This window comes from Mastigoproctus giganteus, chromosome 12, assembly GCF_048544385.1.
Source record: "Mastigoproctus giganteus isolate SK-2022 chromosome 12, ASM4854438v1, whole genome shotgun sequence".
Taxonomy (NCBI): Eukaryota; Metazoa; Arthropoda; class Arachnida; order Uropygi; family Thelyphonidae; genus Mastigoproctus; species Mastigoproctus giganteus.
The window spans coordinates 13,610,866-13,629,905 of NC_143586.1; the positions used below are offsets into that span (position 1 = coordinate 13,610,866).

Here is a 19,040-nt window from a genome sequence, read left to right on the forward strand (position 1 = left end):
CATCTTTCTTCCAAGTAATTCTTGCAGTGTTAAGAGATTCATAATAAATTTCTAAACATGCCTAGCAAAGCAAAACATCAAAAACTGTATTCTCACCATTGACAAAAATATACTTTGTAGAATTTCATCAAACACCTAAAAGTCTGAGCAATACTTGTATACACAAGCAAGGTGGACACTTTCAGTACATTTTGTAACAGTTTTAATTACAGTACACTGTCGAAATAATGGCACGTTGAGATCAGATGTTTACATACAGCGCAGATGTCTTGCAGTGCTGAAAAAAGAAAATGGCAAATCACGTGATTACTGTATTTGTTTACGTTTTCCCTTTTGAAAATGAATTCTGTACTGATATCATTATACTGCTGTTTTATATTTATTTTAAATTAAAAACCTCTCACTATGGCTGCTGAAGTTAATAAACCTACAGACAAGAAAAGAAGAACAACATTAAAGCTTAGTGACAAACTTGATTTAATAAAGAATATAGAATGGGGCATAAGTATGAGTGTATTAATGGCAGAATATAACATTGGATCATCAACATTGTATGATATTAACCATTCAAAGCACAAACTTTGAGAATTAACTGCATGGTCAGAACCTAATAATAAGATAGCTGATAGAAAAAGTTTACACAAGCCAAAATTTGAAAACTTAGATAAAGTGCTGCATGAGTTGTTTTTATTAAAATGATCGGAAGGTATGACTATATCAGGGTCAATGATTATTGCCAAAGAAAAAGATTTTAAAGAAAAAATGGACATTGATACAATTGCTTTTACTGATGGATGGTTAACTAAATTTAAGATAAGACTCACAATTAGGAAATTAGACATTGCGGGAGAAAAACAGTCTGTTGACACAGAGGTGGCTAAAGAATACAGTGTGACATTTGAGAAGCTTGTTAGTGACACTAGCTAACCAAATATACAATGCTGACAAAACTGGTCTCTACTGGAAATGTTTACCACAAAAAGCATTGGCAAGGTTGCGAAGAAAAAAATGCAAGTGGTTTTAAACAAAATAAAGAAAGGGTGGACAGTTATGTGTACAGATGCATTGGGCCAACACAGAATTAAGCCTTTAGTAATTGGTAAATACCATCGTCCACGAGCCTTAAAGAGAATTATGCATTTGCCAGTGAACTTATAAAGCCCAAAAAAATGCTTGGATGGATTAGGAAATTTTTCTAGATTGGTTCACTCATGAATTCGTTCCAGCAGTTCAAAAGAATTTGTTATATGGTGAGGAATCCAAATTCTAAATGTGTCTTCTTGATAACTGTAGGGCTCATCTTCATGAATCCAAATTAACAGGAAAAATTTTTTCCTGTTATCTACCATCCAATGTCACTTCTCTCATTTAGCCCATGGATCAAGGAGTTATCCAAAATTTTAAATGCCGTTACAGAAGTGATTTTATGGAACAAATGCTAGCAAAGGGTATCTCCATTTTCAACTGGACTTCACAATTAAAGATGTAATATATTCGATAGTTTGGAATACTGTGAAACCCATCACTCATGTGAGAGTATGGAGGAAATTAGGTAAAGTGTCATGTCTACCAACTCGCCATCTGATGAAGATGATATTGATGATTTAATGTAAGGGCAAGGCAATGCAGTATTGAAGAAATAATGCAAACAATTCAGTCCATCACAACAGAAAATCCTTTACATAGCCTTGAAGTTGGAGATATTGATACATGGCTTGCTGTTGATAATGAGGTTGAATATCACAATCATTCTCAGATCAAGAAATCATTGATAGTGTCATTACTCCCAAGAAACAAGATGATGCACTTTGTTCAGATGTAGAAGAGGACATTGGCACAACTGAAAAGATAACTTGGGCTGTTACAGAATCAAGCATGGAAAATATTCCTTATTTTTTTTGAACAAAATCCAAGCTTTATTATGGAAGAAGTAATACAAGTGCACATGTTGCAAAACACCATGATAACAAAAAAAAAAAAAAAAAAGCATCAATGAAACAGAGTGATATAAGAAAAGTTTTGAAAAAAAGCAGTTACTATTCCTAAAGAAAACCATCAAGAAAATGTACCCTCTACTACAGATGAAGCATTAGAAGAAATGGCACCCTCTACATCTAAATCAGACATATTTGAAGGGGATCGGCTAGATTTATGTTTGCATATTACAGGATGTTTGTTTTTTATGTGCAATTTAATAAAATTGCATTCTTAATCTCTATTTCATATTTAGCTTCATTATTTCTGCATTAAATATATTAAAAATAAAACTTTCCAAATAATGGAAAAATCGAAATAACAGCACCTTTAATCCCAGAAGGTGCTGTTATTCTGAAAGTCTACTGTATATCTGTATTTGTTTAAAAAAAAAAAAAAAATAATAAAAAAAAAAAGATTGTATTGTAAATTGCATTCCATTGTAATTATATAAGCCTGTACTTATTTTAGGAAGGAGGGTTCCCTGAAATTTATAATCATCCAGTACATTTCTCTGCTCTTCCCCTGAGTTCATTATATCATGATTCACTTCCTGTTATCTAAAATACTTTATGTATAAAAAATAGAGAAAACCTGAAATTGAGGCCCTCGCCTTTTCAGTTATCTTTGCTTTTCTTGTGCAAACTCTCCATTTTCTCCTGATATAGTTAAAACTGAATAAAAAAAAAAAAAAAAAAAAAAAAAGAGAATAAATGTCTCTAAATTGTCTGACTTTGCATTACCCAAGGCATGATTTATGCTACTTTTTCATTTCTATGGAGTTTTAATTATTATTGACAAATGAAAACATACAAGAGGTGGTTGAATAATTTCTAGTCTCTCGTAGAAGGAATGCCGGAATGTTGTGAAAACCCATTTATTTTTCAACATAGTCCCCCCTCCCCCTAAGTGTGAACACACTTTCTGGTACGAACCATTAGTTTGAATTTCATTTGAGTGAGTTATGAAAACTAATAGTACTTGGCACTGATAGTGGTACTTTGTTCCAGGAATTTGCATCCTAGAAAACAGATGCCATGACTTTTCTAGCTGACTTCTGCTCTTAACTTTTTTTTGGGGGGGGGGGGAATAAGAGGGATACTTCCAAAACTGAACGTCATTAGCTTCAAATGCTACACCATATCATGACAACATCTCACTCTTTCCCACTTTTGATCTGCATTCAGTGCTTTAGGGACTCGCCCCTCAAAGAAACCTTCATTCCTAAAACATTTACCACTGTACATGGGAGATGTCGAATGTGTTTTAATGTTATTCTGCAGTCTACATGATCAGGTTGTGAATGGCATCCACGTTTTCAGGTGTCAATATGGTAATAGGCTTCCCACTGCTGTGTACATCTTCAACACTGTCTCCGTTGTGCTTAAATTCTGAGACCCAATTTTTGGCCATGACCTATGAATGACAAGATTCCCCCTAATGTTTGCTGTATATCTTCTTGAATTTCTTTCAGTAACATTCCCTATGAATGAAGGTGCTTGAATATGAATGAATGGTGCTTGATTCTCCCACAATTAGCATCATTCATCCACATTAGCATCCACACTTGACTCCCTCCATTAAGGAGAAGAATAGTTACAAATCTGAAATTTTCTGTGAACATGCAAGATCAGTCACAGTACAGATTGGCGATATTGTCTTTTATGAAAAATTTTGCAATCTATTTGGCTAAAATCTTTTCACCCCCCATATAATATTTGAAGTTTGAAAAGAAATATGAGTAATAACACTACTTTGCATTTTGAAAAAAATTTACTGTTGTTTTTTCAGAAAAGGGTGTTTCTGAATCATTTTCTAATGCTGATTTCAAAAATGACTTCTGTTTGTTTCCATCACATCAGGTTTCTTCAAAAATCATGAATAAAAATTTGATTTTTCACAAATTTTTATTAATTTTGGCAGAATTGTGCATTGAAATTATAACAACATGCTATTTTACCATACTTTTATATTTAAATACATCTTTAAAAATCATTTTTAACACTATTAAAGAGGGTAGTGTGATAAAAAGTCCACTAAACACTCAGCTCTCATTTTAAAAAACTGATCTACGTTGCATATCCAACAATAGCATTAGTAAAGGCATATGATGCAAGAAAGCAAGCTTATGCAGCATCAGCCAAAAAAAAAACATGCTCCCATTTCACTCCTCCGTTTGTTCTAAGTACCTGTCCAGCTCAGCATTAAATTTATTTATGCTATCAACTTCCGCACATCTATCCTACATCTGTCTTTCCTCAATTTGAATTTATGCCCTCTCAAATGATTATTCTGAGCAAGAGGAAAAATTCCATCAGCATTGAGCATGCTCAAACCATTCAAGGCTTTATACACCTCTATCAGATCACCTCGCTGGTGCCTAGTCTCCAGACAATGTAATCTGCAAAACTTAAGCCTTTCTTCGTAAGAGCAACCCATTGTTCCATTCACTAATCTTGCCCTTCTCTGTACTCGTTCCAGCAGCTCTACATCCTTCTTGAAATGAGGTCTCCAGACCTCTATACAGTACTCTAGGTGTGGCCTGACCATTGCTTTATACAGGGAATAATCACCTCCCTATCCCTGCTAGAAAAATTCCTGTATATCATTGACAAGACACTATGAGCTACTCTTGCAGACCGTCTGCACTGCTCAGAAAACTTCATATCTGCCTGCACAATTATCCTCAGGTCCTTTTCGTTCTCTACTACTGTCAGTGTAGCATAAGCTCATACACTTGCTTTCTTGCATCACATGCCACTACTACTACTACTTGTGTTGTCCTTTGATCCTCCTTTGTGAATTGGGGTCACATTTGCACATCTCCATTCCATGGGTACCTCCCCTGAGTCCAAAGAAGCTCTCATAATTATGGCTAAGGGTTTGCTTACTTCCTTTGCTGCCTCCTTTAATATAACTAGATAGATCCCGTAGAATTTTTTTCAGTCTGGTCTGTACTTGTTAACAGAAGAAACTGCTTCTACAGGGATGGGATACACTTAAATAGAAAGGGTGCAAGAATATTTCCTGATGCTATCGAGGCAGTGTTAGGTGGGTCGGAAAACTGTTAGCTTGGGGGGGGATAAAGGACTAATAGATTAACAGTAGCCACTGGCAGAGGTGAAAGTGATTCTTGCACTGCTTCTATTGGAATGAACAGCAGCCTGGAAAACAATATGCAGGTTATTTCAGAGACTGCTTGGAGTCATTGCAGTACAAGTAAACACATGGGTTGTGTTAGGATAGCTAAGAATAGGAACAGGTGCAGTACACCAATGCTAGGAGTTTGGTAAATAAATTTGAGGTATCACTCAGAACATCAAAGGCAGATATTGTTGGGATATCAGAGACATGGTGTCACACAGATATAAGGAATGCAGAACTGGAATTTAGGGAGTACAACATCTACAGAAAGAATAGACAGGATAGGAAGGGAGGAGGGGTTATGCTATTAGTTAAGAAACACATAAAATCCAATGAAGTGAAGCCAGTCGACATCGCTGGACAGTGCAGTGTCGAGTCAGTTTGGTGTGACATAAGCATTGGAAGAACAAAAATGAGAGTAGGAGTGTGCTATAGGCTTAATGACTCTGATAAGTATAATAAACAACTCTACAGGGAAATAGAGTAGACCAAGTAAATCAGAGATTCTGATAATGGGGGATTTTAATTTCCCAGATATTGACTGGAATTTGTGGGTTGGTCACTCACACACTAGCAAGGCTTTGGTGGATTTATTGGATGATTGTTTTCTACATCAGCATGTTTGGGAGGCAACTAGAGGGAGTAATACTCTTGATCTGATTATCAGTAGTGATTCTTCATGCATTACAAATCTGCAGATAAAGGAACCACTAGGTGGCAGTGATCACAATGTACGGAAGTGTGATTTACTCTAAGAGGTAACTATCATCAGGGGTAAAGGGAAGGGTTTTTGCTTTTGTAAAGGTGACTACAGTGGACTGAGACAGTATTTAAATTCTATACAGTGGGACCAACTGATGATGTTACCAACAGCAAATTCAAAATGGGAAGCATTCAAAGAACTTATCTTGGAAGCTACTAGGCTTTACATACCAACTAAGAAATATTGTTCAAGCTTTAGGCCAAAATGGATGTTAGATGAACTAATGAGACACATGGCAGAGAAGAAAAATGCATGGGATACATATAAATTAATGGGTGACACAGAAGCCTATGATAGATATAAGCTGGCCTGTAACCAAGTCACAAAGGAGATTAGGCAGGCAAAGACAGATTATGAGAAATCCTTGGCAAAGGATGCAAAGAAAAACAGAGTTCTTTACCTATGTAAACTCTAGAAGGAAAGGGATTAATCAGATTGGTCCACTGAATATTGATGGTTCAACTGTTGATGATCCTGCTCAGGTGGCTAACAAACTAAATGAGTATTTTGCATCTACATTCACCCGTGAAGGTGAATGTAGATGCGAAATACTCATTCAGGGAGGGGAATGCCAGAAGTGAGTTAAACTCTGGCAGTGGCTGGATGATTTTGTAATTGAGAGGAAAGTGGAGGAGAAATTGTTGAAGATAAACATAAAAAAGGCACCTGGGGTCAAAATAGTCAGCCATCATGTTGATATTCCACCTCCCTTGATTCTCCTCTACCCCATCTCCATGTCTTTAACTTCCTGGTGAAATCTCTCTCACCCTGTTCTTCCCTAACACCTAGATTTTCTGGAAAGTTGTCAATGTGAGAGTGTAAAAAATGTACCTTGACACTCACGTTCCAGCCAACATATTTTCAACTGTATTCTTGGAGTCTGGATCCTTGTTGTTCCCTAAGAAGTTCTCAGCAACAGATCTGAAGTTAATCTATGCCTGTTTTTCTCTTTTGTTCACATTTCCCTCAGAATCTTGGTCCCTCATCAGTTTGAAAATTTGAGGTCCAACAAAAGTACTGTTTTAGCTTCTCTTGGGTGATTGATGGGAATTTAGTACAAGCGGTAGTTGAAACAGGGACCTTCCTGAGGTAAAGCTTTCAAACTGTTTCATCAAACCCAGTTTGATGTTGAAGGAGGACAGTTTTGGGGTCTTCCAGTGGTTTATGAACTACGTTCTTTGATCAGGCAACAGGAAGACAGATGGAATATTAAGATACACAATTCCCTTCATACTCTTTGCATTGTATCCCTCTACATTAACTAAGCAAAAGTAACAGTGTAGGCTCCTGGCAAACCATTTTTTCATAATATCAATGCGTCAACACAGGTTTGGCAAACTTAGTGGAGCTCATTGTTTCTTGATTACAGACTTTCACTCCAAAATAAGCACAGTATACATTTTTTTTTTTTACAAATTCTGTAATATCTTGTCTTTGTTTGAAGATTACATAACTTCTGCAAATATAACAAAATAAGTTTGAATTGTTCAAGCACTTGTGTGAAGATATTTTACTCACTTTTCAGCACAAGTTTGAAACTCAAAAATAAACTGAGCTCACACTGATAAACACTGCTACATGGAGATCGCAAGGTCAAGAGACAAATAACTGAAACCAGTGTTGACAATATGTAAAGATTTAGTACAAATTCCCGGTATTTACTGTTATCTTAATACAGGTAGGACTCAGTTTATGCCACGGTTCCTGAGATTTCCGGCGTGAAATGAAGTGGCATAAATTGAAGCAAAAATATAATGGGAACATATGTAAATATATTAGGTTCCATTCCAAGATTTTCAGTAATCAACACAAAATACTTGAAAAATGTTTTATTTTATGAAAGTTTCATATTGAAAATTGTATAATGTTTAAGAAAAAGAAAGAAAATTTACTGCTTTAAAAATAATAGAATAGATGTCTGTTTGGTTTTCTTTTCTGATAATAAGTTATAGTATGGCTGTAGAACTGTCAATTCCTCTCTTAACAGTTGAGCTCTACTCCTAGTTGGGGTCATGCTACAGAAAATCTCACATTCCTTATTAATATAAGAGCAATAGCCCCTTGCATTGATTTCGCCATTACTGTCCTAAGCGGCATTGCAGAGTCAGCTTCACTTTCCTCTGTCTTCTTTGGACAGTTGTTCAGCTAACTGTTCTAAATCTTCCTTTGAAAGCTCTTCACTATGACTCTCAGTTAGCTCATTTATGTCACCAACTTCTACATCATCTAGTCTTTCTTTTGCTATCTCTGTCACATTCTCTGTTATTGACACAAAGGTAGTGTCGTGCTTTTCGAATCTGGAATGCAGTAAGGCCAAAGCTTACGCAAGACGCCATTCATACATGATTTTGACACTTCACTCCATGCCGCTGAAATGTTGGAGATACCTTTCTTGATGTCATATTACTTCCAGTAATCTCTCAATGTGACAGTATTGGACACTTGAATAGCCTCGGAAATTCCTTGAGTGTTGTCCATAAGTAATAAGCCTTGAAGGTGGAATTGCTCCTTGATCCATGGGCTATAAAAGTGAGGTTATGTTTTGTGGAAGGAAGACAGTTCTGATCTCTAGGCCATTTGTATTCAAATCACTCAGATCTGGAGGGTGACCAGGGGCATTGTCCAGCAGCAGCAGCAGCAGCAAAACCTTGAGGAAATCTATTTTTCGTACAGAACTTTACCGCTGGGCAAAAATACGACGTGTGCCAGTCACTAAAAATTGTCTAGTCACTAAAATTGCCAGTCACTAAAAAAACCCAAGCCTTTTTGTTGGAATGCCAGAACACAGGAAGCTGTGTTTTCATGATTCCCTTCATAGCACGTGGTGTTTCTGAATGATAAATTAACATAGGTTTTAATCTGAAAGTTCCTGAAGCATTGCCACCCAACAACAAAGTCAAACAGTCCTTGGCTGCCTTGAATCCAGGGGCAGAACATTCTTCACAAGCAGTGAAGGTACGGTTGGGCAGCTTTTTCCGGTAGTAGAGGCCCATTTCGTCTACATTAAAAACCAAGTCTGGGGTAAGCTGTTCTTCATCGACGAGTTTTTAAAAATAAATTGGAAATTCATTTGCAGCTGTAATATCAGCGCTAGCTGCTTCTCCTGACATTTTAACATTTTAGATTTTTGTTCTGTTCTTGAATCTAAAAAACCATCCTCTACTAGCAGTAAAATCATTAGAACCATCCTCTTCACCACTTAACTCATCAAATAATGATTTTGCTTAATACCTGATAAGTGATTCTGTTAGAGGAAGATGACGCTGAGTCATGTCATCAATCCACAGGGCAAGCAGCTTTTCCATTTTTTCGACTGTTTTATTCTGGTAATAGGTGTAGTAAGAGGGTCCCACACCAATATTGACCTCTGATTGGGAAGATTGCTTTGTGGTCTCAGCATTTTTCATTATAGTTGTTACAGTTGATGGTGCTAAATTGAAGGCACGATACACACATCTGACTGAGTTTCACCTTTCTCCATTTGCCGAATAACTCCCATTTTTTCTTCGATTGTCAATGATTTATGTTGTTTTTTTAGTCTCTTGTCCAGACACGTTTTGGTGGTAGATGTGTACGGTATCTATAATATTTGAAAATACATATTAATAAAAAGAAGATTGCAAGAGGACCATAAACACCTAGAAAAACTGAGAGCAACTAGGAGGGAAAAATAAATCACTTGTTAAAGGGACTGGAGAGTAAGAGTGGGAATAGAACCAATCAGACTTAACCTTTCGGCATCCTGTACTCTAGACACCAGTGCATGTTTGTTAGTTCACTTGCAGTTCTTAGTCCGTGGTTAATGTAATTTTTTTTGTTTAATTATTTAAATTTTAGGCCGTAGTTTATCATTTAGTATTATAGTTTTATTACAATGTCGGGACCATCTGTGTCTAGGAAGTCAGGCAGAGTCATGACTCATCACCCCCTCCAATTGTGATCTATGAGGTGCAAAAGTGAAGCGGGTGTAAATTGAAGCGGCATAAACAGGCCTACCTGCACATTGAATAGTACAACTCATGACATCAACTTAGCCAAGGATAAAACTGACCTGCTAGCATCCCATTTTTCTTCCAGCTCATGTATTAATGATCTTGGTAAAACACCTCCCACCATTCCTAACACGCTCCATTCAGTGCCTCCTGTGGTCTTCCATCAAAAGGATATCAGAAGGATTTTGATGAATCTTGATGCTAAGAAAGCTCCAGGTCCTGATGGTATTTCTCCACTTGTTCTCAAAACCTGTGCTCCTGAACTTACTCCTATTCTTTGCCGCCTTTTTTCACTTTCTTATTCCAAAGGTGTTTTTCCTTCTGCTTGGAAATTTGCTCATATCCAGCCAGTTCCTAAAAAGGGTGACAAATCCCTCCCATCCAATTATCGTCCCATTGCAATTACTTCTCCTCTTTCTAAAGTAATGGAGAAATCAATTAACCGCCAACTCTTAAACTACCTAGAAACCTTCTGTCTGATCAATGATCGCCAGTATGGATTCCGTCAGTGTCGATCCACTGGTGATATTCTGGCTTATGTTACCTATTTATGGACTAATTCAATGGAAAGGTTCGGCGAAACACAAGTAGTTGCTCTTGACATCTCAAAGGCTTTTGATCGTGTTTGGCATAAAGGTCTTCTAAACAAGCTTCCATCTTATGGTTTGCCAACTGTTTTTAGTAATTGGGTATCCAGTTTTCTCTCTGATCGCTCACTGAGGGTGATGGTAGATGGCTGTCTGTCTTCTAACTTCATCACTAATGCCGGTGTCCCCCAAGGTTCAGTTCTTTCCCCCACTCTTTTCCTCTTGTATATCAATGACCTTCTTCCATTGACTGGAAATCCTATCCATAGTTTTACCGATGATAGCACATTGCATTCAACTTTCCATTTTGAGAAACCTTGTCCTGCTCAATCAGCTTCAACTTCTCGAAAATCTGCTACCAATTCCTTAAATGCCGATCTCCAGTGGGGCAAAGACAACTTAGTTGATTTCAACCCTTCTGGAACTCAGTCTTGTCTTATATCTCGCAAAAAGGATTCTTCTGCTCCTATGCTTATCTTTAGTGACATTCTGATTTCCAGGCAAAATGATATATCTCTTTTGGGGATTACCCTGACTTCTAATCTCTCTTGGCACAAGCACATTACAAATATTGCTTCCTCTGCATCGAAAAAACTTGGTTTTCTCTTTCGCTCTCGGCGTTACTTTTCTTCCAAACAGCTGCTCACTCTGTATAAATCGCAAATCCACCCTGCCATGGAATATTGTTCCCACATCTGGGGTGGTGCCCCCAAAACCTCTCTCAGGCTTCTTGATTCCATTCAGAAGAGGGCAGTTAGGTTAATTAATGATTCATCTCTAACAGTCTCTCCACTCGCTTTCTCATAGACGCACTGTTTCTGCTGCATGCCTCTTCTACAGATACTTCCATGGGCACTGTTCTTCTGAATTGGCTTCTATAATTCTCTCTTTCAAAACAGTCCGAACACGTGCCGCCACCAGCCAACATCCATTTACTGTCCAACTTCAAACCCACAGAACCAACTTTTCATCTGGTTCTTTTCAACTGCCGACTTTTCAACTTTCCAACTTTTCAACTGCCGTTTTCTGGAACAACCTTCCTTCATACGCATTTCCTGAAAATTATAATCTACAGAAGTTCAAGTCCAATGTCAACAAATATCTTCTCAACCTCCAACACAAGCACGGTACTAAGTACTATAGGTTCTAATACCTCTCGTGTTTGGGGTTCACATAAAAAAAAAATAAATTAAAAAAAAAAGTGATTTATGAAAAAATGGTATGTGATTAAAAAAAAAAAAAAAAAACATTTCTGATATCAGTGTAAAAAAATTGATTAAAAACAGCTATTAGTTTACACACATTGAAAACCATGCAGAGTGGTGTAATGTTTAAACTGTTTTAAACTAGGTTGAACAACTTGGCTGTGAAGGGAAAGTTGAAGAAGCCCAGGGCATTATGAAACTTTGCGAAAAGTTGAAAGAAGATAAGGAAGCGCTTCAGAAGGCCACAGAATCAAATCATTGGCTACAGGTATGCATGCCATTTTTAAAGCTTTTTCTTTTAAAGTATGCATGTTTTAATAATTGAATTTTTAATCCATTTGTATAGTTAAGTGAGGCTGATACAGTCATTGTAGCAAAATTCTTTTCTTGTCAAAATGAAAATGAGCTCATTATGTTAAAACTACTTTCAGGAACAGTGGTGATTATGTTAATAAAATTCTACCTATAAAGGAAAAATGATGGCATTGGAATATTAATTGGATTAAATTCTTTACCAGCATGGAAAGTTTTGAAATATTTCAGTGTGGCTACCATTATCAAAAAATTTGCCAATTTTATAGATTGTAGTTTATTTTGTTTAATATAAACTTTCAAAAATAACAACACAGCATATTTATTACATTTATATTTGACCATTTTGATGCAAGCGTATCAGAACACTATCCTTACTCTTTAGCAACAAATTGCTCAATCATATTAAACAAGACACTGTATATTTAGATGGCTGAACATATTTTATTTCAGTCAGGATATACACAATACTAAGCCCATTTACTATGAGAAAGAGAAAGAGTGAAAAATTTAGTTAAAATTAACCCAATGATAAAGAGAAATTGAAAAAATACAACTTAGTGGAGAATGATAGTAAACCAGAAATATTACAGAGAAAATATCTTCAAGTCAATATACCCTTTTTAAAACTTACTATCTCGGCATACTGCCCGTGGGCGCTAGCCAAATATGCTTATAGCTAGTGGGTTGGTGTAATAGACCATGCCCAGCTGATTGGTTGTATGCTTCCGCAGAGATTGATTCTCTCTGATTCCAAACAATGTTTGAACCAGTAAAATTACGAGGACTGTTCAATAATAAAAAGGAATTAAAATCATCGTAATTTTTCATGAACAACCAAACTGCTTGCTATTTCTAGCTGAGCTGCAGAATTTAAGACCAAACCAAGCACCACACATAGCAACTGTGCAGTTGACTCGTGCACAGTGTGACCTTGGAAGTTGGTTAAGTTAATTCCAATTTTTTCTCAACATTGTTATTTAAATCCCAGTTTCCTATTCTTAATATCATTGTATACCAATGTTGTAACACTAACCACCTTTTGTGTCCTTAAAATATGTTAACTGCTCTGTCATCTTTAGCCACTGGTAAGCATATCCTAGTCTTATTCCACCTTTTCTTTTTGCACAATGTATTTCCCATTTTCCTGACAATTGAGTAGTCGCCACCTATGACTACTTCATGTGGGATCAATGATCTCTGCTGTAGATTGTCTTGATGCAGGACATGGCCTCAAGCATCAGAAAATGCAACAAGCCAAAGCAATCCCACTGTTTTGAGCACTTTGCTTTACTGCTGTAGTCTGAGACAGTTTTAGTCTATATTTAATTTAAAAAACAATACACAAAACTAAGAGATACAAAAATAATAATACTTCACTAACACTGCTTATTCGATGGCAGTATAAACTTCTCTCCCTGGCCATTCAGGCATTCCGGGAAATGAAAATGCTGACTTTGCCGCTAAACATCCCCAACCCGCTCTCTCACAACATCCTCAGGTTCCTTTCTCTGATTTTAAGTCGGTCATACGCAAAGCCTGCTATGATAAATGGTCACAGACTTGGAAAAGGGACACTAACAATAAACTTTATCAGATAAAAGAAGATCCAAAGCTGTGGCTGTCTGGCTTCCGAAGAAATAGACGAGAGGAAGTGGTACTGGCAAGACTCAGAATTGGACACACTCACTATACTCATCTCTTCCTATTATTGGGGGAAAGTCCACCACAGTGCTCATCCTGTCAGACGCAACTTACAGTCCATCATTTCCTGGTTGATTGTCCCTTACATTCAACAACCCGATCAAACCCTTTTCAGTCACTCTCTACATTGAATATATCACCTGATTTATCTCGCATCTTAGGAAATGAAGCAAATATTGAAGAACTTTTATTATATCTAAAACATATTGGTTTGTACAGAAGCATATAATTTAATCTCTCTAACAATACGCTTTTGTGAATTAACGATGAAGAGACACAATTTGGCCGTAGTAGCCCTTGTGTCGTTAAACCGAACAACAACAACAATATAAACTTCTCTTTTAGATTACATTACTTACTCTGTGACTAAATTTTAATAAAAGTCTGACTTTTATAAAAATTTATAGTCATATTTTTTTAGTAATTTTACTAAAAATACTTATTGATTACACTCCTTCAAAACTATATAGAAACCTTCCAAGTAGTGTCTATATCAATACTATAACAATGGCAGCATTAGTCAACTTTGCTTTTTTTAAGCAACTTTGTAGGCCAAATAATGAACAAATTCAAAAACTTAATCAGAGAAACAAATAATAACTACTGTAGTAATTAATTTTAAACCCAAAGTTAGAAAGAACAAAAATTTTTAAGCTATGAAGAAAATTCCACTCAGCAGCCCAGAAAGCGATTCTCTTCAAAGTAGCCTCAACAGTATGGGAAAAAAAAAAAAAAGGAACTCTTAGATTAAATGCCATTTTAATACAGTATTGTTAGCTTTGGACAAGCTGTGCATACTTCCCATATATAGTTATTTGAGGCTTATCACTCAAGGCTTATGAATATGATGTCATTGTAAAGAGATATATACACCGATGAGTGAAAATGTCATGACCACTTACCTAATATGGCGCCTCCATAGCCAGGTGGGCAGGAGCAGCAGTGCGTAGCACACGCCTCTTGATTAGACTGGGGTTCAAGCCCATGCCCACCAAATACGGAGGATGCGGAAAGGTCAGGGAATGACCACCGCGTATCTCTGGAGCAATATGGCCTGAGTTGCTAATGCTCCTAAAAACCAAATAACAAACAAACCACCTACCTAATATGATGTCGGTCCTCCAAATGTAGCCAAAACAGCTCATACCTGGTGAGGCATGGATGCTACAAGATTTCTAAATGTGTCTTGTGGTATCTGGTACCAACATGTAACCAGCAGATCCTTTAACTCCTGTAAGGTCCATGGTTGAGATGCCGCAGATCGGAATTGCTGTTCCAACACAAATTATAGATGCTCAATGATTTTTGGGGAATTTGGAGGCCAAGGCTTCCTCATGTTCCGCGAACCAGTCTCGAACAATCTGGGTGGTGTGGCATGGCACATTATCCTGCTCAAAGACTGCACTGCCAGAGGGGAAGACCATTACCACAAAAGGGTGTACCTGGTCAGCAATGATGTTTTTTAGGTAGGTGGTAGACGTTAATTACTGGTGGCACATGGATGACTGGACCCAGGGTATTCCAGTAGAACATCACCAAAAGCATGACACCACCGGCCTGTTTTTGTCCCATGGTGCATCCAGGTGCCATCACTTCCCCAGGTAAACGACGCACACTTACCCGGCCATCCACATGGCGCAACAGGAAATTGTGATTCATCGAACCAGACTACCTTCTTCCAATCACTCAAAGTCCAGTTTCGATGCTCACGTGCCCATTGTAGGCGCTGTCATCAGTGAACCGTGGTTAGCATGGGTACTCCGAGTAGCCTGCATCTACGCAGCCCCATTTTCCGCAGGGTTTGATGTACTCTATGTTACACATTACTCCCGGCACCAGCATTCCAATTACTGGTGAGTTGTCTCAGTCTCCCTTCTATTGTCACGTACCATCCGGGAGAGCATTGATGAGCCGTAGTTGTCGAACACCTTGCTGGTGGTTTCCTGGGTTTTCCCTCCTCGAACCACTTTCGGTAGGTGCTAACCACGGCTGACTGTGAGCATCCCACCAGTCATGCTGTTTCGGATATGCTCTGACCCAGTTGTCTGGCCATTACAATTTGGCCTTTGTCAAACTTGCTTAAGTCTGCTGCCTTTCACATCTGAAGAAGAAGAGTATCACTGATTAATGGAGCTCAGTATCAGGTGTTTTTTATACACTGTCCAGACCTGCCCATGTGCCATAGTTCACTTGCAGTTGCTTCAATTTGCATAACAACTCACTGGTCATAAAGTTTTGGCTCATGTGTGTGTGTAGTGAGAGAGAGGTGGGGAGGAAGAAGAGACATTAAAAAAATGTATATGGGAAAAGAGTAACATATTTTAATAAATACTAGGGGGCTTTGCTCACCCACTCTCCCGCACACTTTTCTGCGTAAATGTAGAGGTATATGGAGTAAGTCAAATCTTTTTCTATGTAAAAAAACACACCTGTCGAAATGCACTGGTTTAAATCTAATCAGAAAATGACCTATGTATTATTTACTGTGCACTATTAGTAGTGCACGGAATTCTCAAGGACAAAGAAATATCACAGTAAAACTCCAGAACGGTGTACACCCTCCAACATAGCGGCAAGCAAAACAGTGGGAAATCAAGTGATTGGCAGATGTCACTATTTTCTCTGCCCACTCTTTTCCTAGGTTGTTCTTCCCCACATTTGCTGCTGGTTTTAAATCGGAAATTCGTTTTCCCATTTTAAAACAGTGGGATGGAAGGATAAACACCCTACATAAGCTAAGCCCCCCCCCCCTTCCTTGACGGCACAAAATCAGAAAAGGGAGTTGCCTTCACCTGTCAGTTATCACCGCTGTCTTCACTTTCATCGAAGTAGAGTACCTCGATGTACAGTACAATACTTGCTGGTGTATTTTATTTTTTTTTTTTTTTATCAAAACCCCAAACACGAGAGGTATTAGAACATATAGTACTTAGTACTGTGCACGGGTTGGAGGTTGAAAAGACGAAAGAAGATATTTGTTGACATTAGACTTGAACTTCTGTAGACTGTAATTTTCAAGAAATACTTATGAAGGAAGATTGTTCCAGAAAACGGCAGTTGAATGAATAAACGATGATGAAAATTGTGTTCAATGAGTTTGAAGTTGGACAGTAACTATGAGACAGCGAGTGGAGAGACTGTGTTAGAGACCAGTCATTAATTAACCTAATTGCCTCTTCTCAATGGAATCTAGAAGCCTTAGAGAGGCTTTGGGGACACTGCCCCAGATGTGGGAACAATATTGCATGGTAGGTCAGATTTGCGATTTATACAGAGTGAACAGTTGTTTGGAAGAAAAGTAACGCCGAGAGCGAAAGAGAAAAAGTTTTTTAGATGCAGAAGAAGCAATATTTGTAATATGCTTGTGCCAAGAGAGAGAGAGAGATTAAAAGTCAGGATAATCCCCAAAAGAGATATATCATCTCGCCTAGAAATCGGAGTGTCACCAAAGAAAAGCATAGGAGCAGAAGAATCCTTTTTGAGATATATAAGACAAGACTTAGTTTTGAAAGGATTGAAATCGACTAAGTTGTCTTTGCCCCACTGGAGAATTACCTGGAGATCAGCATTTAAGGAACTGCTTAGGAGATATTCAAGAAGTTTTTTCCAAGTTTTTTCACCAAGTTTTTTAGATGCAGAGGAAGCAATATTTGTAATGTGCTTGTGCCAAGAGAGATTAGAAGTCAGGGTAATCCCCAAAAGAGATATATCATTTTGCCTAGAAATCGGAGTGTCACTAAAGATAAGCATAGGAGCAGAAGAATCCTTTTTGCGAGATATAAGACAAAATTGAGTTTTAGAAGGGTTGAAATCAACTAAGTTGTCTTTGCCCCACTGGAGAATTACCTGAAGATCAGCATTTAAGGAATTGGCAGCAGATTTTCAAGAACTTCAAGCTGATTGAGCTGGACAAGGTTTCTCAAAATAGAAAGTTGAATGCAATGTGCTATCATCGGCAAAACTATGGATAGGATTTCCAGTCAATGGAAGAAGGTCATTGATATACAAGAGGAAAAGAGTGGGGGAAAGAACTGAACCTTGGGGGACACCGGCATTAGTGGAGAAGTTAGAAGACAGAGAGCCATCTACCATCACCCTCAGTGAGCGATCAGAGAGAAAACTGGATAACCAATTACTAAAAACAGTTGGCAAACCATAAGATGGAAGCTTGTTTAGAAGACCTTTATGCCAAACACGATCAAAAGCCTTTGAGATGTCAAGAGCAACTACTTGTGTTTCACCGAACCTTTCCATTGAATTAGTCCATAAATGGGTAACATAAGCCAGAATATCACCAGTGGATCGACACTGACGGAATCCATACTGGCGATTGTTGGTCAGACGGAAGGTTTCTAGGTAGTTTAAGAGTTGGCGGTTAATTGATTTCTCCATTACTTTAGAAAGAGTAGAAGTAATTGCAATGGGACGATAATTGGATGGGAGGGAGTTGTCACCCTTTTTAGGAACTGGCTGGATATGAGCAAATTTCCAAGCAGAAGGAAAAACACCTTTGGAATAAGAAAGTGAAAAAAGGCGGCAAAGAATAGGAGTAAGTTCAGGAGCACAGGTTTTGAGAACAAGTGGAGAAATACCATCAGGACCTGGAGCTTTCTTAGCATCAAGATTCATCAAAATCCTTCTGATATCCTTTTGACGGAAGACCACAGGAGGCATTGAATGGAGCATGTTAGGAATGGTGGGAGGTGTTTTACCAAGATCATTAATACATGAGCTCAAAGAAAAATGGGATGCTAGCAGGTCAGCTTTATCCTTGGCTGAAGTGACAACAGAACTATCTGGTTTGGACAGAGGTGGGAGCAGAGCTGGGCAAAAGTTGCGGCCAATAGCTTTGGCAAGAGACCAGAAAGCTCGGCTACCATTAGGGCAAGAAGCAAGTTTTCTACTCTTAGCCTGTTCAAACTCTAGTTTGAACTGATTAATAACTGCTTTACAATTGTTGCGAGCTTTGGTGTAGGCAGAAAATGAAACTGAAGAATTAGAAACAAGCCAATCACGATATGCAACATTCTTCTCTTGGACAGCCTTAGCACATTTATTGGAAAACCAAGGTTTAGATAAAGGACAAGATTTTAAAGTGGAGTGTGGGATAAAGGATTCCATTCCTGCAAGAATAATTTCACTGACACGATCTGAGCAAACGTTGACATCAGAAGTTTTGAAACAGTAATCAGACCAAGGAAAAGAAGAAAAGAAGTCTCGCAAGTCATCCCATTTTGCATTCTTGTAATGCCAAACAATACGAGGTTGGGAACAGCCATGAGATAAAGGTTCCATTGGAGAAGAGACAATCACCAAGTTGTGATCTGAAGTGCCTAAAGGACCTCTCACTTCAACCTTG

At 37.9% G+C, this 19,040-nt stretch overlaps 1 protein-coding gene across 4 annotated transcripts in view; it reads left to right on the forward strand.

Moving 5' to 3' along the window:
- The window catches only part of LOC150076716 (luc7-like protein 3), a 192,071-nt gene that overhangs the window by 66,894 nt on the left and 106,137 nt on the right, over positions 1-19,040 (forward strand). For all 4 annotated transcript variants that reach the window (XM_090386953.1, XM_090386956.1, XM_090386954.1 and 1 more), the window contains exon 5: positions 11,811-11,933. In XM_090386953.1, coding sequence (XP_090243079.1) covers positions 11,811-11,933 — 123 coding nt within the window. The remainder of the gene's footprint in view (positions 1-11,810; positions 11,934-19,040) is intronic.